Source organism: Typopeltis vanoorti, chromosome 15 (genome assembly GCF_054136105.1).
Source record: "Typopeltis vanoorti isolate ZY-2024b chromosome 15, IOZ_Tvanoo_1.0, whole genome shotgun sequence".
Taxonomy (NCBI): Eukaryota; Metazoa; Arthropoda; class Arachnida; order Uropygi; family Thelyphonidae; genus Typopeltis; species Typopeltis vanoorti.
In genome coordinates this window covers 55,721,801-55,744,556 of record NC_143563.1, presented here as the reverse complement: position 1 = coordinate 55,744,556, position 22,756 = coordinate 55,721,801, and the positions used below count along the sequence as shown (strand labels likewise).

Sequence of the window (22,756 nt, the reverse complement as noted above, 5' to 3'; positions counted from 1 at the left end):
GAAAAAGAAAATTGCAGCTATCACATAAGACTTGAGTCCTAAACAGGAAAAAAAACCGGTACTAGTTTTTTCTTAAGATGACTGTCTCCCAGATTTTAGGCAAATTTATACAGCCATATTTGTTGAGATTTGGAATGTGTTTCAGGGTTTCTGTTGCCTCTAAGAACAATCTCTCCGACTTGTAAGAGCTTCTGTGCAGTACTTTTGTATTCTTCCAGTTGATCCTGTGTGCAGGGGGTATCCAGAGCATGGTCTGCTAGGCCCGACTTGCCATAGTGATAATGCCGGATGTATCTTTTATGTTCGCTGATGCGGATGTTCACAGTTCTTCCTGTTTGACCGTAGTAGGCTTGATTACATAAGCAGGGTACTTCGTAGACACCTGGATGTGATGGGGGTGGGGGGGAATGCCGTCCTTGGGTGAGCGGATAAGGGTTGCTAATTTGCCACATGGTCTGAATGTAGTGCTTAGTTCATGTTTATTAAGAATTCTTGAAATCTTTTTGGATGTGCATTTAATGTATGGGATGGTGACTGTTTTGTTGTAGTTCTCTGTGGTGGATAGTGGGAGGGGTTTCTTAGGAGCGTTTAGTATTTTGTTTATCTTATAGGGATTATAGCCATTGGCCAAGAAGGTGCAGCATAAGTGAGCCAGTTCAGCAGCAAGCGCATTGTCATTGGAACAGATTGCTCTCACTCTGTGGGTTAGCGTTTTTAAAATGCCATATTGTTGAGAAGGGTGATGATGTGATTGTTTGTGTAAATATCTCCCTGTAAGGAACCATCTGGAAGACGTGTGATAAGTGTATCCAGGAAGGGAAGACAGTTATTATCTTCCAGTTCCATTGTAAAGTGGATTTTTGGATGTTGGCAATTTAAATGCACTAAGAATGTTTCCCATGTCTCTGGGCCATGTGGCCAAATAGCAAGCACATCGTCAACATAGCGTAGCCAAAGTGTTGGTTTGAGAGTGGCTGTATTGATTGCTAGTTTTTCCAGGTGTTCTATGTAAAAGTTGGCGGGGGGGGGGGGGAGCCCATGGCTGTCCCAACTATTTGTTTGTACATTTTCCCTTTCCATTTCCATATGAAATATCCTGTATGTATTGTGAATTTGAATAGTTCAAATATATCAGGGGGGGAAGTGTGACTTCAGTAGATTGAGGGTTTCTATTAGTGGTACATTTGTGAATAGTGAGGTGATGTCAAAGCTTCCTATTAAGTCTGAGCTTTTTAGGGTGTTGGTGTTGTAAGATGCTTTTCAGGTGGGCTGAATTTTTGACAAAGGAGGGAGAATTGTTTGTGAGAGTGGCTAGTAGTTTAGCTAAATGTCTAGCCAGTTTGTATGTGGGACTATTTATACTGTCCACAATTGGGTGTAAGGGTGTACCTTGTTTGTGAATTTTTGGTGCTCCATAAATCCTAGGTGTTTTAACATGGAAGGGCTTGAGTTTGTTTACTGTGTCTTTGGGCCAGGAAGTGACTTTTTTTCAATAATTTACGTGCCTTATTCCTTTGTGTGTTGGTGGGACTGCGATCTATAATTTTATATATGTTGACTGATCTTGTAACAGTGTGTGCATTTTGATTTCATATTCTGTTGTGTGGACAGACAAAGGGAATGCAACCATCAACCACGGTTGCATTCCCTTTGTCTGCTTTTGTTATGATAATCTGGCTATTATTCTGTAGCTCTTTTACAGCAATGATTTCCTTATGCAGGATATTATTTCTGGGAGGCTTAGACTTGATTAGGATGTTGGCCACATCTAAACGTATGTTGTTGGCTATTGTTGGAGGCAGGTCGTATATTCCCTGTTCGATGGATGCCATTATTTCGGCTTTTGGAACTTGTTTGGGAGTCACGGCAAAATTGTGCCCTTGACTTAAAGCACTAGTGGCTTTTTTGCTTAAGGTGGGCGACAATAAATTCACGACGACAAGGTCTTGTTGTAATTGCAGTCGTTGTATAGTGTTGCGTTGTTGGAGATTTTCAAACTTATTTTGGTGCTGGTTTTTGACTATGTTGAATTCTTTTTTTTTTTAGCCGTTGCGTCGGTGATGTTATCTAGGATCTCCCATAGTTCCGTATTCAGAATATTATATAGTGATTCACTTAGTGCATTGATGGTTGAATTTGATTTTGCTAATTCCAGATGAGTGGCGTTAATCTGTTCACATAATAGTGCTACACTCGCTCGTTTATAAATGCATTGGGCTTTGGCTGAGTGGAACTTGTTTTTGATTTTAACACAGTTCGGTATTAAATTGGTGTCTCGACACCTCTTTAAGAAGGCTAACCTGTTCAGTTGCCGCACCAATTTTAACTTCCACTTACCATATTGTCGTGTCTTACGTACGATATCGTCTCCGTGAAGAATCCTTAAACGTGTGGACAGACTTATGTGTTCGTCGTACATATTGTTTAATTTTTAACGGTATATATTAGAACACAGAAAAATAAGTAAATAATTAATTTATTAAGTTATTGCTGATATTTCGCTGGTGTTATAACCAGCATCTTCAGAGCACAAAAACACAGTTTGTCACGATACGCGAGACTATAACAGCATGGTGTAATCAACGGACTAGTTAAACAAAATTGTAGCAGCAACACGAAAGACTAGAGTCCTGATTTTGGCACCCTCTATCTGAAAAAAAAAAATTGCAGCTATCGCATAGGACTAGAGTCCTAAACAGAAAAAAAAAAAAAAACGGTACTATTTTTTTCTTAAAATGACTGTCTCCCAGATTTTAGGCAAATTTATACAGCCATATTTGTTGAGATTTGGAGTGTGTTTCAGGGCTTCTGTTGCCTCTAAGAACAATCTCTCTGACTTGTAAGAGCTTCTATGCAGTACTTTTGTATTCTTCCAGTTGATCCTGTGTGCAGGGGTATCTAGAGCATGGTCTGCTAGGCCCGACTTGCCATAGTGATAATACCGGATGTATCTTTTAGGTTCGCTGATGTGATGTTCACAGTTCTTCCTGTTCGACCGTAGTAGGCTTGATTACATGAGCAGGGTACTTCGTAGACTCATGGATGTGATAAAGGGGAATGCTGTCCTTGGGTGAGCGGATAAGGGTTGCTAATTTGCCACACGGTCTGAATGTTAAAAAAATAAACAACATGTACAACGAACACGTCTGTCCACACGTATAGAGAATATTAATCATAAAATAAAGCTTGAGTATTTTTGTTAATAGGAAAGATAATCACCATATTTATTATAAATTTGGAGAATTATTTTATTTATTACTGAATTCAGTAGGGCTGAAAAATGCAGAACTAACAAATGTACATTGAAATATCAAGAATATAATACAATAAACTAATGACAAAAAAAAAGCTAAGAAGACAAATTTAAACATAATCAGCAAACAGTAATAATGACTGTGGCCATTTCAAATTGTCAGATTATGAAAGTCATTAGGCTTAGTTTTGAGTCAAGGGATGTGATTGTTTTATCATGTGGGTGAAATTATATAGGATCTGTGTGTGCTTATTGCATATTTGTTTCTTTCAACTAGAGGTACTAAGCAATGTAATTTCTTTAGTCTTGAAAATCAGTGATGGTGACTTTTCACTATCTGAGGCATATTTTAATTGTAGTGGGATTTTTGTTAATGTTTGTTTTTGTATTTTCCTTTGTGATGTAAGTAATTAGGTATGGGAATATTCAGTTATGTAATTTCAAAGAAAGAATAGTAGATAGTGTATCTGGTATATTGTATTTGAATGGACAGTTGAGTTTCCAAAACCATTGTGATATATATCAGATGGTATGGTAGTTTTATCTTTTAGTAGGTTTTGTACTTTATTATTGGCAGTGAAGATAGTTTTGTAATTGTAATGGTTTGAAGATCTATTTGCTAGCCTTATAGAAGATATGACTATATGGGAACTTTAAGATTGTACAAGTTTTTGTTTTTTTTGAGAGGAAGAGGGGAAAAAATTTTCAGCAGATTGGAAAACAGGTTTATAGTTTTGAATATTGCTGATGACAGAAGAAATCTTCAAGGTGTGAATTTCTTGTTTAATGCAATTAATATTATTAACACAGTTTATTAAGGATTTATAAATTGTTAATATCTTTACACACACACACGTGCGCACACACACAGTAAGAATAAGATGGGAAGTGCAGGTAAGTTGTGATATCTGTAGGTTTATAGTATGCTTCTGTATTTGATCTGATCTTATTAGGGTCAGATTTTAAAAAAAATTTCATAGCAAATGGTAAACTCTGGAAGGGGTTGAGACTGAAATAGTTTTACTATGGCACTGTCTTCACCTGTTAGGATTTTAATTATAGTATGGCAGTACTTCATTTTAAATAAGCTGTTAGTAGCATAATTTCATTTAATAGATAATCATTTTCCCAAATCATGCATAATATCATTTATGGAAATAAATTATAGCCAAATTCAGATTTTCTTAACAAATAATTTTACTTCACAAATACTGTTATGTGGGAAACTTCCTATACATCTTATTGTGCCCCTATACAGTATTGGATTACAAGTTTTGTTGACCTTGTGTGTGTGTGTGTGTGTGGAGATTGTTTTAAAACAGTTTATTGGGGTGATCACCTTAAGCTGCTATGAAAGGACTTAATTATTTTTTTCACTGTTTCATTCATTATTTAAAGTAATCCTTTGTCTGAAAATGCTATAGTGTATATAGAAAAATTTTCATAATGAATTATCTTATTCAGATTTATTTTTTCTTAATACTATAAAATCTTAATAATGGCAGGCATATCTGTTTATGAATTGTAAACAAGTTATATAGATACTCTGAGGTTTATTTTGGAGAAAAAATTACTCCCTTTTAATTACTTCTGTTCAACAGCTAAAGCTGTACTGGTCATCCCAATATTGAGATAGATATTATAGAAGTATGTTCAGGCATGTCACTGAGCAGTCACTTTGCTACCCAACTATAATTATGTTATTCCTGAACTACTTAGATATAATGAAATGTTTTCTCTACAGTGAAGTTATATCATCACAAAAAAAATTCATTTATATGAGAAATGATCTTATATTTAAAGCCATTGCACCTAGTTGACTGTTTTCCTTTCACTACCTTTTATCTCATTCCATGGGATTGCATTCAACATTGCCAAAAGAGTTAGTTGCTGCCAAACCATTGTGAAAGAAAACAGGCATTAGAGGAATTTTTTTTTTATTTTAAATTTACATTTTGCAACAAATAGTTTCTGTAAATACATGCTCATTAAATAATAAATATATTTTAATTTTCTAAAACATTATGCATATTTTTCAGATTTAGGACGAATGTTTCAGTTGGTGTCTCGTATTCCTGATGGTTTAGGTGAATTAAGAAATTTACTTGAAAGTCATATTCACCACCAGGGATTATCTGCCATTGAAAAATGTGGAGAAGCTGCCTTAAATGATCCCAAAGTTTATGTAAATACTATACTTGATGTACATCGCAAGTATAATGCATTAGTAATGACAGCCTTCAATAATGAAGCTGGTTTTGTGGCTGCTTTAGACAAGGTAATCTTAATTCTTCATGTTTGTAGTGAATATAACTTAATTTCAGTTATTGACTAATTTCAAATAACTTATTTGTACTTAACATTAATACCTTGTTAAATTTCAACTTGGAATATTGTTGCTTGATGAGATTAATTACTAATTTTATTTAATTTGTTTTAAAAGTTGCTTTTTACTGCACATGGATAAGTAATTCAGTATTCCCTGTTAAAATCTGAAATTATTGGATTAGATGCGTTATGTTACTGTCGTTCTTGATGTTCGTTATTTTCATTTTCTACTTCTTTTGGAAGAATATATCCAATACACATAATTCTGTTTATCAGATGTTAATACTGACATGGAATTTGAATAAGAATTGGGTGAAATATTTCCACTTTTATATTATGAAGTTCAATATAAGCTTTTTTGTACATAAGTAATACAGCATTTTTCCCCCATTGTTAATTGCTGATCTCTTAGAGAACATGTTTTAGCAAGGTGACTTTTTGAAAATAATTAAAATCAGCTCATGTTATATGAAAATCATAAATGTAAAAGGATAAATATTAAATTTTGATAATTTTTAGGAGCTAAAAATGACCAAGCATGGAAAAAGTCTGCAAATCTTCTGAATACCGACTCTATTCAAGATGACAAGTCCATTGATTTTGAATTGTCGTAAAGAAATAGGGTTGACTGAAATAGTTAGAGGCAGCTGAGGAAAAGAAGAAAACATATCGAAAGTTCTGGGCAAGTAAGCAAGCATATTCGCTGAGAAAATATAGAGAAAAATGTAAGGTGAAACGTGTATAAAACTAGCTAAAAACAGTCATGGAAAGACTTGTAAGAAAATAGAAAATAATAAAGAAATATTCTGCAGGTTATTGAAAAAGCTTAGATTACTGTAAAAGGAATCAGATGTTAAAGGTGCCATGAAAACTTAAGATAGACTTTGTAAGATTGCCAAAACAAGGTGTGACAGCATGGTGATAGATAACATTCAAGACAACAGTCAAAAGCATACATATAGTATCAGTACTTGAGGTAGGAAAAAAAGATATCAAAAACCTGAAATGGAATGGGCTGCTGGAGCAGATATTTGCTTTCAATCAAATATAGAGGTATAAAAGTTTTCTAGTGGCTGCACATAATTCAGAAGGCCTGAGGGTCAGAGATAATGGCAGTTTTGATGTCTATTTATAAACAAAATAGCCTCAGTTTACCATGAACTGAGGCTATTTTGTTTGGCAAGGAAAATTCTATAAACAGAAGGAACAGCCATGGGTTCTCATCTGGCCTGAACCCAGCTTGTTCTGCAAGTTTCCCCTTCTATAACTTTTCTTAGCCTCCTCTCAAGTATGCTTGTATAAATCTTACCTGGAACACTCAATAGTGAAATTCCTCTGATTCACACATTGTTTTATAACAGATGGGTACCATGAAGGCTCTACTCCAGTCATCCAGAATTTGATCTTCTGATTGGGCTATCATCTGAGTTATGCATTGTAGCCATTATAAAACTTATATAACTATTTAGCATTTCAAGTTTAGTGTAGTTTAGTTTTTGTAACTGTTCTATTCAAATGATGTGAGTAGAGCCAGGTAGTGTAGTGCAAGTCCTATGAATGAAATTCATACTGCCCTGGAGGTTAAAGTGTCACATCACCCCTATTCAGAAACTTGATAATTCAAGTTTCTGAATAGGGGTGATGTGACACGTAGCTATCTGCTTTTGTGTGTGTGGGCTTATGATCGACTAAAAATGTGAGATATTCATCTGATTGTCTTGTAACTGACGTCAAGAAGACTAAAGCCCCCCCCCCCCCCTTCTTCTTCAACTAAAAAATTATGTGTCTGGAGGAAGATATTGTTGAAATGCAAAAAGCTCTTCAAAAATACTTGATCTCTCTCTAAGAGATAAATCATAGAGACTAAACATAGTGAAGGTAGACAGTGGAAATTCCATGGTGATTCTTAATATAGATTACAATAATAAAATAAAAGAATCATCAAATATGCCAACAAACTTTCACAACATCAATAAAAACCACATGTGAGGGATAATATGATATTCTAGAAGCTACGATTGCAAACTAAGTTAAACATAGCTGAAGTAGAGTATATTTTTAATAAGGTTTAGAGTTAGATTCTTCACCTCTGTATAATAGTCTGGGAAGGTCTACATGGATAAGAATCCCTTCTATCCTAAGATATTGGCTGGTGCAGCGTATCAAATAAATTTGCCAGTATCTGATCAGGAGACAATCTCAGATAGTAATCACTAAGGGTTTGCTCCTAACTAAGAAAGAACCTTTATCAGTTAAGAGATGCACATGAATAATCTAGGAATCTGCCAGAATTTTAGACCGCTTTTCTACATAGTGCACGATTGGCAAGGATTGATTTAGATCTTGATGTTTGAGGTTAGTTAAGATAGATATTAAAATCTTAAGGGTAGCAAGGCAAAGATAAAAGTAAAAATAAAGTCATATAAAGAAGAAAGTAGTGACATAACACTTTTAAGTCGGTATAGAAAACCTCGCACTCTAATACATTGATATAATGGCAGTTTTGATGTCTATTTATAAACAAAATGGCCTCAGTTTACCATGAACTGAGGCTATTTTGTTTGGCAAGGAAAATTCTATAAACAGAAGGAACAGCCATGGGTTTTCCACTTCTGGCCAACTTCTTCATTGGAGACCTTTTAAGAAAAGCCTTAAACTTTGTCCTTTATCTTAGAATAGGAGAACAAGTCTCTCTTTCTTAGACATGCTGATTACATGCCAGCGTGATGGATCCCTGGCATTCTCACTTACAGAAAACTCACATATAGGTAGATGCCCCCCCCCCCCCCCCCGCCCACAGCAATATGAATTATAAAAATCTTGTACAACAGGCCAAAATGAATCATTTCTGATAGCAGTGCCCTAACTACTGAACTTGACTGTATTCTCAACACTTTTTTAGCCATTAGTTCTCCCCCCCCTCCCCTCAATTAGAGCAGAGATTACTCAAGATCTATTATCATTCGATATATCCATATCCAGGGCACATAAAAAAATTCACAAAAATTGTAAGGAAATACAACCCAAACAACTTACTGACTAAATCAAAAATTGCCATCACTTATCTGCTCCACCAAAGACCAACCACATTCCCTTGCCCTACCAGGTATCAACAAGGTTCCTTGCAGTTACAAATATGAGAGGCTATTCCTCAAATCTACCTCAGCCCTGAAAATCTTTCTGAAGTCAACAAATTTGGGTGCATGAGACTGCCCCAAATTTGTGACGCATTCATCCTCAGATCTTCAGCCCAACAGCTAAAACCACATAATCTAGCACACTAGGGGGACTGTTTAGGACTCTAGGCCCAACTTTGGTTGCCTTTCTTCAACCTCATTTGCCCAGTGTTAGTGCTTGCATGCACATATTGTTTTGTGATTCCTGATGTCAATATAACATTGCCAAAATATAGAAAAGTATTAAAGATATTATAATTAATATTTTAGCATACGTTATTTCCTGAAAAGTAAGTTGAGAGTAGCCAACTTATAAGCCTAACTACCATCTCTAGATGTTGATTTCTTCACAATTTGTCACTCTCATAACATGAGGGTAATTGAATGACAACTTCAGCAAACAATTGATCATGTTTCCCTATGGGTTCTTAGTAATGGGTTCAGGTTTTCAACAGGACAAAGTGTATACATTTCTATCGAAAACGCACTCTTCACCCAGATCTTGAATTAAAATTGGGATGAACTGCTACTCTAGTAGCAACAGAAGCCAAGATTTTGGAACTCATCTTTGACAGAAACGCATTCCTTGCACAGATTCATAAACTAAGAGAAAAGTTCAAGGCAGCATTGAATTTCCTTCACACTGTCTTCTACTGAACTGGGTGGAGATCAAGCTTCCTTGCATCGTCTTTATTGTGTGCTTATACGTTAAAAGCTGGATTATGGTTCTCAAGTCTATTGTTCTGCAAGGCAGAATAACATCCAGTGATTGGATCCTATCCATCATCAGGGTATGTATTGGTGCCTTTCGCACATTGTCTGCTAAATGTCCATGTGCTGAAGCAATTGAACCAGCTTTATCCCTCAGATGGATACAGTTGTCTCTTAATTATGCCCTAAAGATAGTCTCTTTCAGATCATCCTACATGGACTAGTCTCTTTTCTCTGCTTTGGAAAACACAATATCACATACACGCACTGCATTGTTATACATCCTTTTGGTGTGCACGTTAGTCTGTGTAAGCTGCTGACAGTAATGTTGACAACATTACTGTCAGCAGCTTACACAGACTAACGTAACAAATGTAACAGCATTCCTCTGTGGCAGGTTTACACTCCATCCTGCAACCTCTCACTTTGTCAACTACAGAAGTCTCATACTCCATCTGTCTATCTGCAATTGTTTAATGCACACAGAACAGCCCACTTTCTTCCCTTCTATACTAATGGTTCAAGAACTGAGATTTCTGTTGGCTGTTCTGCTGCATTTCCTGACATTATCTGTAATTAGATCCCACTTGATTGCAGTAATTACACAGCAGAGTTGCATGCCATTCAGCTTGCACTTTTGCATATAAAAGAAAACTGCTACCAAAAGTATGTAATTTATACAGACTCATTGAGCTCTTTACGGGCTATCTCTTCTCCTGTATATAATCCACATCTAATGTTATGTGGGATTTTATGTCTGTTGTACGAAATGAAAACCCTCAATTTTGATGTTTAGTTGTGCTGGATTCTCAGCCAGATTGGAATTAAAGGAAATAAGCTGCAGATATAGCTGCTAGATCAACTCATACTTTTTCGACATACTGTTTAACAGTACCATATACAGACTACAAACACTGTATAAAATCAAAGGTAATTGCTCAGTGGCACTCATCATGGCAGGAAGCATTGATAAACAAATTATGACATTAAGCATTTGCATTCTGAGCAGTGTAGAAAGAGAAGAGAGGAAGTTGTTCTTTCTAGTTGTTCTTTCATCTTGCACATTATTTACTGAGGGCTGATAATCCACCTGTGTGTGTGAAAAATGCAACACACATCTCTTACTATTCATCATATTCTGGTGGAGTGCCAGTGCTTTACACAAGAGGATTGAAATTTTTACCTTATCTGGCCAAGCGATATATGCTCTGGCAGATGTTATCAGACTTAGCAGATTTCATGATGTTTTTAACCTTTTACAAAGAACTGCATCACTTAACTTAATTTTTGTACATATTACTAATTTATCTTTGACTTTTTATGTACTGCAGTAACCTCTGACCTTGTGAATTGCTATAAATGTTTGCTGTAATTTTATATGTAGATACTGCATTGTTTAATTTACATCTTGTACACGCACATTATTTACTAATTTATCTGCTTTATCTATTTATCTAAAACTCTGGGCTTCCTGGGTCCACTCTCTTTCTCAGGTGTTTACAGTATCTATCCTCTCTCAATGTGGGGTTCCAGTATTTCAGACAGACAGGATGGACAACCTTGTAAATAGAAAAGAACATAAAATATATTTGGTATGAACAGCCTAAAAGTGGGCTAACACAACATGAATAAAGATAATTTCATCAGGTGGAAGAAAGCCAGGCTACTACACGGATCTTTCGGCAATGTATCTCTGTTACATTAGTACAAGTAAACACATTCATCAACGGTCACATCATCCTCATCCCAAACAGTACAGCACTATAAAAACCCTCCATTGAGCATCAAAATTAATTCGCTTGGATAACACCTGAACTCACTACAGAACTCAAGCACATACAAAATTTTTTTTTAACCAGTGCTATTCCCCCACCAGATAAAAAGAATATTAACACCTCCTGTTAGAGGAGGTGTTAATATTCCTTCTAGAGGTCTATAAACCCCTTCCAAACAGATTATAGCAAATCCATCACCATTCCTTACATCCGTGGTCCCTCTGAGAAGATCTTAAAGGCACAGTCTTGTGACTATTTACAAGCCACACAAAGTTAACATCCCTTATCTGCACTCCTAAAAGAACAGCTGCAACCTCTGGATTTACCTGGTGTCTATCAGGTACCTTGCAACTGTTTGTACTGTGGCCAGACAGCCAATGCAGGACAGCTCTGGATTTACCTGGTGTCTACCAGATATCTTGCAACTGTTTGTACTGTGGCCAGACAGGCAGGAAAGCCAATATCAGAGCATGACTACATTCATTTCTGTTGTGGCCACTCAGGTTTGGCATACCATGCCGTTGATACCTGTCACAAGATTCAATGGAAAAAAGCCTCCTTACTCTGCCAAAACAAGTTTAAATTTTTTTTTTTTCTTCAATTTACTGCAACCCTTACAAACTATTCCACCCCAAACAAACATGGTTGTATCAAACTGCCTCTCATGAAATGCTCTTATCTGCAGACAATCAGCCCAGTGACCAAGAACACCCAACCAAAGCCAGTAGATGGTATAGTCTTAGGACTATAGGTCTTCCATCAGTTGTTGGACGTTAGATGTTATATTAATGCTATCTGCTTTTAGGTTGGCCATACCAGATATGTTTTATGTTCTTTTCTTACCAAGGTGAATGTCCTGTCTTTACAAAATGCTTGATCCCACATTCACAGGGAATACTGTAGACACTTGAGAAACCACACAAAATTAGAGGTCTACAAACCTCTGGACAAACTCTCCACACATTTATTTTTTTATATTCTATTTTGAATATTCTATTTTCACTAGATGTCATGCCAGTAGTATAACAGTTGATCAAATTGTTGTCTCTTTAGCATACTGCATGAAATGTAATTCAGCTTGTCTCTGTATATATGTGTATACTCCAGATGACTTTAATATAAAGGTCAAAATGTCGGGAAATTAAAATTGTTATTTATAACACGGTTATAGAGTCCATAATTTGTCTAAAATGAATGCTGATCACCATGTAACACCAAAGGAAAGTATCCTCTTTCAATGTGGGATACAGTATTTTGGACAGACAGAACAGTACCACCTTGGTAATTAGAAAAGAACATAAAGTATGTTTGGTGGACTAGCACAACATGAATAAAAATAATTTCATCAGGCAGAAGAAAGCTGGCTACTTCACACATCCCATTTCAAATCATAAACTTCCTAGAAGTTGCTCGTGTTCAATTGAATCAAATAATGGTATTGTAACTTATGGTATAATCCTATACAAATCTTCACACACTGCTTGATCTTCCCATTATCACTAATTGCAGATTATGCAGAGTGCTACTGTCACTCTCCATACATGTATGTATAAAGTGTGAAACATCAGTGTATTAAGACCTAGGTTAGTAAATTTTTTTTATTCTATTTCCACCTTTTTATTGAAATTTTAGCATACATCAATACAGTGACTATGGAATTACTGTGCAAGTTAATTTGGACAGGAAGTAACTGAATAATTATCTCAGAAAAGAATGAGTTCAAGTTCCACCATTTTGTTCATGGACCACTTGTTCATTTTATAATTGATGTGGTGATGGGTTTGAAAGGGAATAATTGTTAGCAATGCAAAATTAGTGATGCAAAGACTGGAAGATCCTGCTCAAGAGAAGACTCAACCCATCTTAGACAGAAGAGAAGAAGAAGATGCAAAATTGGAAATTGCAATAAGGAATGATTATTCAGCTTGCCCAAATTTATCTTCACTCAACATTTCATAATGTTGATTTGTTATGAAGCTTAGTGTGAAAATAATACATAAGCTGATAAAGTAAGAATGGAGTTTTCAAGCCTGAAATGGAGGCCATTTCATGAAGAGTTTGCAAGATATATGCAATGAGCATGGAGTAAATATTTTTTTGATGTGAAAAGACAGCTGAGGAATTTCTTCTACAATGATTGTTGTAAATAGTACTTGTTAGCATATTTTGCTGTATTTGGATTTCTAGTAGTATGAATTTCTTTTAACAATTAGTTGAAATTTTTTATAATTTAAAATTGAAATTGTCAATTTTATATTGTCTGCATGAATGTTATATTTTTGTAATCTACAGAATTCAATTTTTTTTTCTTAATAAATTTAGGCTTGTGGTAAGTTTATAAATAACAATGCCGTAACAAGAATGGCGAATTCATCCAGTAAATCACCAGAGCTTCTAGCAAAATACTGTGATCTTTTGCTTAAAAAGAGGTATATATTCAGAAATTCTAATTTTAATTCTTTAATTCATTTTTTAACTATAAACTATCTTATCTCTATTTACTTTGTGGCTATCATCATCATCAAATTCCTGCCATGTACCCTCAAGGGGTGTACAGGATATGATAGTACTACATGAAAAAAATTACATCATTACTAACTTCCTATCTACTATTTTCCCCCAAATCAGTCTGTTACTTGTCAAGACTCCAACATTATCAGATCTTATATTTCTATCGTCTAAGGCACTTTGTACCATATCAATCCACCTATATCTTGGTCTTCCTCTGGGTCGTTTTGCTGCCAACCTGGTAGAGAACACTTGTTTTGCTAATCTTTCTTCGCCCATTCTGTTTAAGTGACCATACCACCTGAGATTAGCTCTGCTAATGCATTCCTGGATGCTGACAATGTCAAGTTCTTTCCTAATATCCTCGTTTTTAATATGATATTGCCATTGAGGCCATCTGTTTACACCTATAATCTTTCTCAGGACTCTCATATCTGCAGTCTCTAGTCATTGGTCAAGTGTTTTACTTCTGACCCAGCTCTCAGATCCATAAGTTAAAAGTGGTTTGAACACTGTCTTGTATACAGCTAATTTAGTGTTCCGACTAATTTCTCTCTTATTCCATATGAATTTATTCAATTGACTTCCAACCATACCAGCTTTGTTGATTCTGTTGTCTATTTCTATATTTAATTTACCATCTTCACTAAAAATCATGCCTAAGTAGCTGAAATGTTTTACTTGTTCCACAGGTTCTCCATTCACAACACAGTTGACATTTTCAATGATTCTGCCTATTTTCATTGTCTTTGTCTTTTTATTGCTGACCTTCATACCATATCTATTACAACAGTTATTCAATTTAGTCAGAGTATCTTGCAGACTTGTAGTGGATTTATTTAGAAGTATAACTTCATCCGCATAAAGCAAAGAGCTGAAATTAACATCTCCAATTTTGATATCATGTTTAATACCACTTTCCTTCATAATGTGATCCATATAGATAATGAATAACAGAGGGGATAATGTACATCCTTGTCTCACACCAGATTTAACATTAAACCATCTTCCTGTACTTCAATTCTAGCTGCTGACTTACAACTCAAATAAAGACTAAGTATTGCTTGATATAATGCCCCATTGACACCATATAACTATAACGTATTGAATAGCTTCTCTCTTGGCACCTTGTCATATGCCTTTTCCAGATTAAAAAAACTTAAATACAGATCTTTGTTATTTTACCATGCTTTCTCAATTATTTGTCGTAAAATGAAGATCTGATCAGGACAGCCTCTATTACGCCTGAATCCAGCTTGTTCTTCACCAAGCTTTTCTTCCACAATTCTTCTCAGCCGTTTCTCAAGTATACGTGCATCCAGGAACGCCCAGTAGGGAAATACCTCTGTAATTCTCACATTCAGTTTTATTTCCCCTTTTTATATATATGGGCACTATGAGAGCTATATTCCAATCATTGGGAATTCGTCCCTCTTTCCAGGCTTTCTGAACTATGCAGTGCAGCCACTGTAAGACTTTTATACCACCGTACTTCAGCATTTCTGTTCGAATATCATCCACTCCTGCCTTTCCACATTTCAAGCCTTTGATAGCTTTTTCTACTTCAAGTATGGATATGTATTCCTGACTGCATGCCTGGTTAGTGTTTTTTACCACTGTGCTGTCATCACTGCTTGTTTCTAGCAGTTTTTCAAAGTAATTACTCCATACTTCAAGGATATCTTTTTCTCCCATTTTCATGTCACCTTTATCATCTGTAACTCCTTTTTCAGCACTCTTTCCTCCATTCCTGAGCTTCTTCAACCTCCAGAATATATTACGACCTTCTTGATATTTATTTTCTATGTTCTTACCAAAGTCCTCCCATGACTTTTTTTAGCCAGTTTTACACATTGTTTAGCTTTCTTACATTTGTCTTTGTACTCTTTAAGAGCACAAGTGGACTTATTTGCCAGAACTTTTGATGTGATTTCTTCTTCTTTTCCTTCACTGCCTCTTTAACTTCCTGTGTCCACCATGGAGTTCTGATTTTTGTATCCTTGCAGACTACCTCACCATATGCCTCTCTGGCTGAATCAATCAGGGTTTTCTTCAAGGCTTACCACTGAATCTCCAAGGTTTGGTTCCTGTTCTCAAACTCTTTCATTTTTTCTTCAATAATCTTTGTGTATTTTAGTCTACAGTTCACATCTGAGAGCTGCTCAACTTTTATTCGCTTTAAAACTTTCTTGCATGTTATTCTTTTCAATATGAAATTCAATTTTATCCTGCTCAAGAGTAAATAGTGATCACTTCCAATTTCAAATTCTTTGTACACTCTGGTGTCCTGCACCAAGGGAGAAAACATCACTATCAACAATAACATTGTCAATGAGACTTTTCTTATTCCTTGCTTCTTCTCTCCTTGTGAATTTGTGCAAATTTTTATGTTGGAACATGGTGTTAGTAATAACCAGTCCATGTCCTGAGCAGAAATCCAACAGATACTCTGTGGCCACCTTTATTAAATATATGTAACTAATAACAAGTAGTACATCCCTAGCCTTTGTAACAGCCTCAGCTTATCGGTAGTTGGTCTCTACAGGATGCTGACAGCATTCCACATGGGATACTGTGGAATGCTTTCAGTTGCCTTATATTACTCTCAAATTCCTGTCATAAGCAGCTTCATCTCACAGTATTAAATTAGGTCAAGATCTAGAAATGAGTGGTCACTTCTAGATTTCACTAGTTCATCAAGAATGGTTCCAATGATCTTGGGACCATTCTCGAACATTGTGTGCCTTCTGACCATAACAGTAATTGAATATTTTGTTTCTTATAGCAAGATGAACTTGATAATTCCCATGATTTCTTGATTATTTGTTTTAAAGTAAAAATCTGAACCCGACAATCTGTTTGTCCTGAATCCAGGTTCTTCTTCAAACCCCTCCATGTGATGCACTTGTTTGTAGTGAAGGGAACCTCCCAGTGATGGTACTGACCCTTTTCATTCTTTCTCTTTTTTTTTTTGCTCTACTTCTCCTGAGTCATTTTTTTACAAACTTATCTTTCAGACTACTGTCATTGGTATGAAATGCCTTGCTGCTGGGTTTACTGTGAAGTGTGACCTGTGGACATCTGAAAAAGTGGGATCATGGTAGTCTTGTGCTAATTTGGCATCTGCTTTGGTAAGACGAACAATCCTACATGACTGACCAGGATCAGTCAAAGGTGTTGCAGTAAGCTTCCTTCCCTATGGTTTGGGGTCGGGGCCAAAGGCTTGCTTTAGTGTTTAGTGCTTGTATATCATCTGGGGTAGTCCTGGCATTCCACTCCCAAACACAGTCATTGCTTCATGGTCAGTGGGTGTCCATGTGTTGCTCCATGTTGGGTGGGGAGCTGTAGTGCCAAACTAAATTCCTGAGAATAAATACTTCATCTACTTGTTTATCAGGAGCCTCAACAGAGACCGAAGTGGGGGGGGGGGTCAGAAGTTGCAATAAATATGCCACTGTTCTTAATATTACATCAGTAGGTGAATGTCCAATTAGAAAAATGTACCTCTTTTCATCTAGAAGGGTTCAGAAGGTTTGGCATGATTTTCAAAGGTTGTAAAGAAACTACATTTAGGAAATATCCATATTTGAAGCAGCTACAGTACCACAATCAGACACATTACTCCATGCAACCTGTATTGGGTAAATACCGATCAGTCATCCTGCACAAAACTTTTTTTATTTTTCTAGAAGCATATTTGAGTTGGATCTCCTTGATATTTTTGATGAAGAGATATGTTCTGAACTCAAGGAGTGACAGTCGCAAGAAGAATCCTGATATGTAGGGATGGGCATCTGGTTCTCAATAGAAATATCATCCATGCCTTTTAACAAACCAAAATCACCATCTGCCCAAGCAAGATATCTCAACTGACCAGTATTTCTCTATATCTCAAACCCATCATGGTGCCTTAAATGCTAGAAATGTGAGGCCTGTCGTGCCTCAGCCATCTATGCAGAGTTTGGCAGTTTAGAATATGAGAATAAAGACTTAGAGAAAATACCAAAATGCTGTAACTGTGAGAGAGACTACCTACAGGCATATTCTAAAGCATGCCAAAGGTGGAAGTACAAAAAGGAGAGGGGGGGGGGATTAAATAATGTAACAATGCATCACATACCAGGAGGCAAAGAGGCAATATATCCCAACAATCACAATATCTGCAAAACCTTCTTACTCTGAGAAAGCAATGGTAAAGGAAGTTTCAGTTGGAACATTGACATGGATGTCAAACCTGCCTTCTCACAACTACAACATCTCTTATGACTTGCTTGCTGTCTCCTTTGATAGAATAAAAGAGAAATCAATATAAACTCACTTCTGAAGATATGTGTAAAAGGGTCCAACTACATGAAAATTTTCTTATTAATAAGATAATGAAACATGCACCACAGAGGATCAAAGATATGCATCCAGACACTTTATTAAATGGCCAATGAACAGATAGCATGGATATTGGGAGATTATAAAATGTCAGAAATATATTCTGTCAAGAAGGGGGTATATATGGAACTACAAGATGGGTGATTATGACAAGCATGGGAGGAAGCTTAAATTTGTGCCATGGCATAAAATACTGCAAGGAAAGGCTGTTAGGTGCATGGGAGATAATTAAGGGTCATCTAGAGCAGTGATTCCCAAACTTATGGATGTAAAAGCCCCCTTGGCAAAATTTAAATATTTCACAGCCCCATTGAAAAAAAAAATTCATAATACGGACATATATTATTATTATATTTATATTCAATACAACATACATAGCGAAAATCCAAAAATCAAATTTTATTTTTATCATCTTGTGTACATATTTGACATGGCACACTCAGTCTTAAAACATTTTTAATTTTTCATTATTTCATGCTCCCCCCCCCCCCCCCTTCCAGTAAAACTAATGGCCCCCAAGGGGGCCGCAGCCCACAGTTCGGGAAGCACTGATCTAGAGGAAGCAGTATTAAATTGTATATCTAGGGTAAGGATGGTCAATCAGGTAGGAGTTAAATGGATGAGTAATGTCATTAAGCATGAGCTGCAGAAAAAGAAAATGCTGTGGAGGATATGTAAGGAGAAAGGAGACCAGCAAACTCATGAACAGTACAAGACTCATACAAGAAAGGTGACCAGCATGGCAAGGAAGGCAAAATCAGATTATGAAAGAATCTAGCAGAGTACCAAAGAAAAGCCCGAAGAGTTTTTTTTTGCATGGTAAGTAAGAGGAAAAATGACTGGAAGGATTAACCTTAATGAGTGTTGATAGTCAAGAGGTGACAGAAGCAGATAAAATAGTTGAGTTACTGAGTGATCACTTTGCCAGGATATATTATGCAAGTGACATTACTGCTGTAACATATGTGACAGACATGATGTGGGAACAAAGGTGGATGAATTGCAGGTTCTTGGATATTTCTTAGACTACTATAAAGCTTTTGACTGTTGGTCATGTGAAACTGTGGGAAGTAGATAGATTGATCAGTAATCTGCAGTATGCTGATGATACAATACTCCTTTGTAATGACAAGGAAGAACTAGGACAAATTCTTGACAACGTTAACAAGATCAGTAATAAGAGGACTTGGACTCAATCATAGGAAGACAGATTATGGTTCTCAAAGGAAATACAAACAGAGAAGCTCTTGAGAAACAGGTGTACCTTAATGGAGAAAGAATTGAGGTCATCAAGTTTGAGTACCTGGGATCCATTATTAATGTGAAGAATTGTTGTTCAGAAGATTAGGAATGGCTAAAACAACAGTCAGACTGGTCTAAAATCTGAAAGGATGGATCTATTTTCATAGGAACAAAGTTGAGGAATTTGGATGTAGTTGTGAACATCTGACTTGGAACCTAAAGAAGTCAGATGAGAAAAGGATAGCTGCATTTGAGATGTGGTGTTACCAAAGGCTGTTGAGGACATCATATACTGAAAGGCATACAAATGAATGGGTGTTAGAAAAGATCAGTAGAACTTTAAGGCTCCTTAAGGATATTGACAGAAGAAAGTTAAAATATTTTGGATACATTGAAAGGAAATATCACTTCTCAGAACAGTAATAGAAGGTAATCATCAATGAGGTGGATGGTGTGTGAGAGAGAGTGATCTTCAGAGAGTTGAAGCCTCCAGAAAAGCATACAACAGGACTACATGGAGAGGCCTGATGTGGCACATCACTGAGCATCAGAGTCACCATACGGCATTGTAGATGCCCACTGAACATATGGATATGGCAGAATCTCAATGTAAATACAGCTGTGGAAGTAATTGGGATATCAGCATGGGTTTTGTGAGAATGTGCAAATAAACCTGCAATTACTGACTAGGCTCTTTAAGTCTCAGCACTGGTAGAGTTCCAAGGGAGTGGAAAGAGGACAAAATAATTCCCTTGCAACATGGTGGGATGGACCTGCCCATGGAGGAGTCACTTCCTTGTGGACAGCCATACCCCCCTTCCAACAAATCCATATTAACACTGATATAGAATCAGTTGCTATAAGAGTCAGTTGGAAAGGGAAATATAACATTATGTTGTATCTACCTCCCTCCTGCAGCAGATATTTCTCAAGATAACCTTGCTGATGTCATATTGCAGTTATCATCCCCCCCCTTTTACTTTTAATTGGGGGGTCCATTTAAATTAAACTTTTAATTTAAATGGACTTTACACTATGTGGTACAGGCCAGGCAAACAGAGGAAGAGTTATGTATTATGCTTAACGCCCATCTCTTCTTCTTAAATGCAGGAAGCACCTTCTTCTGTATGCTTACCTAAACATTTACTGCCATTGACTTAATTATCTGCTCACCCTTTCTTTTCCCACTGTTTAAGTGAGAAACTGATGACAACCTATTTAGGAGCAATCACTTTCCCATACTATATCACTTTTCTACATGGGTACTCATGTATTGCATCATGGATATCATGGTAAAAATTGAGCAAGCTGACTGATCCACCTTTTCTTCATTAACAGATATTGATTCTGAAACTGTCAGTTCACCTCATGCTTCACTACATCACATAACAGAATGTATTATAACAGCGGCCACAACTGTAATTCCTAAAACATTGTCAGCTCCCACATTTACCTAAGCCATGATGGAATGTTAATTGCACTGCAGCTAAAGAAGCCCAGAAGAAAGCTTGGGGTATTTTCTGCAGGTACTCCATAAGAACAAACCATATTGCTTTCAAACGTGCATGGACTTGAGCTAGATACATTGACTGCCAAAGCCAGAAGGAATCCTGGATCCAATTTACTGCTGTTGGTGAATCTGTAAAATGAAAGGCTGGGATACAATCCACCAACTCTTTATCCTTGAGCACTGTGATTGCTGATCCTGCAACGATTATCGATACACTTGGAAGGAGACTTTTGCACAAACATCGGCAGTATCTTCTTATCCTCCTCGGTTCCTTGTTTGAAAATGTAAAGCAGAAAAGCGGCAATTTTCTTTGAAGAGCACAGAAGAATACAGTAGGCCCTTCTACCAAAGTAGAACTGAAAACTGGTTTGCTTAAATGTCCAACTGCTATTGACCTGACATTGACAATACCATTGTGTGATGGTTAAACATCTGTTAATATTGGCCATTGATCAGCTTTTGCACCTTTATAGCAGAATTTTCTGTGAGAGCATATTTCCAGATATCTATCACAGGTTGTAATTATTTCCTAATCTGGAGAAGGATCCAAAATTCCCAGATAACTACCATCCAATTGCTCTGACCAACTGCTTATGTAGTTTTCTGGAAAAAATGGTTAACTCTTGTCTTTTATGGTTTCTGGAGAGAAACAATCGTTTCTCCATAACACAATCTGGCTTCCAAAAATATCACTACTACTACTACTGATCTTATCTGGCTGGAGGCATCTATTAGAGATGCCTTCCTAAAATGCAAGCATCTAGTATTGGTTTTTTTCAATATGGGAAAAGCATGATACTTCTTGGAGATTTGGAATATGGAAAGTTTTACATAATTTTGGACTCAGAGGGAATCTCCCTCTTTTTATCAAAAGCTTCTTATCCAACTGAATCTTCGAAGTCCAGGGTAGGTGCACCCCTCTCCTTTCTCCTATGACCAAGAAGAGGAAGTCCCACAAGGTTCTAAATGCACTTTTTTTTTTTGCAATCAAGTTCAACAATAACGTAACTTCCTCCAACAATAAGTAATACCTTATGTGTGTTTGACTTTTACCATCTTCATTAACATAGAGAAAGACAGCTGCAGCAAGCCATTGACCTTCTCTCAAAGTGGGCACTTGCAAATGGTTTAGATTTTCACATCAGAAGACAGTTTTGTTTTCTGCTGCATGTGGTCTTCATCCAGACCCAGATCTCCTAGACATAATTAAATTCTCAGTATTCATTATAATTTATAATTGCTCACATCATTTATAAAATGATTGTATTTAAATGTTAATTATCAACATTATTTATGCGATCGCCGCTCAATTTCATCATGCAATATATTTGAATCTTTTAGAGACATCGCTTCTCTAGTTAAATTATTTCTGGCGAAATCATGCCCCAAGATCTCAAAATCCAGTTGAACAACAGTTCTAATGATGGTCTCTTAATCCATCCCTACACAATCCAAGATTGAAATGAAGTCAATGCCCTCATCCCACACTTCCTCTACTGGTTGCTTCCATCTCATATGCATATAATTGGTGTGGTATTAACAAAAGATTGCTAGACTCAATGACAAAGGCAAGTTGAAATGCTGATTCTCTTCAACCTAATTCCAAAATATCTGAAACTGCCATAACAACATTCACTATCTATTTCCATATTTAATAAATCAGCTAATGCCTTTTATTCTTGTGTAGGGAGTAGGTGAGGCCATTTTAACTCCATCTAACTTTTGGAGACTGAGTCTCCACTGGCAGCCAATCAGAGATAGCTTGCCTAAGGCTATCACTAATTAAGCAGCATGCAGTGAAGAGGTGACTAACAAGTGCTGCCATCTCGTGGCTCCTAACCCTAACAAAATATATTTTTAATGTCTGAAA

At 36.4% G+C, this 22,756-nt stretch overlaps 1 protein-coding gene across 4 annotated transcripts in view; it reads left to right on the top strand.

Annotated features, from left to right (window-relative positions):
• Cul1 (cullin 1) overlaps nucleotides 1–22,756 on the top strand; it is a 371,162-nt gene that overhangs the window by 219,531 nt on the left and 128,875 nt on the right. For all 4 annotated transcript variants that reach the window (XM_090405682.1, XM_090405683.1, XM_090405681.1 and 1 more), the window contains 2 exons: nucleotides 5,293–5,531; nucleotides 13,566–13,672. In XM_090405682.1, the coding sequence (XP_090261808.1) occupies nucleotides 5,293–5,531; nucleotides 13,566–13,672 (346 nt within the window). The remainder of the gene's footprint in view (nucleotides 1–5,292; nucleotides 5,532–13,565; nucleotides 13,673–22,756) is intronic.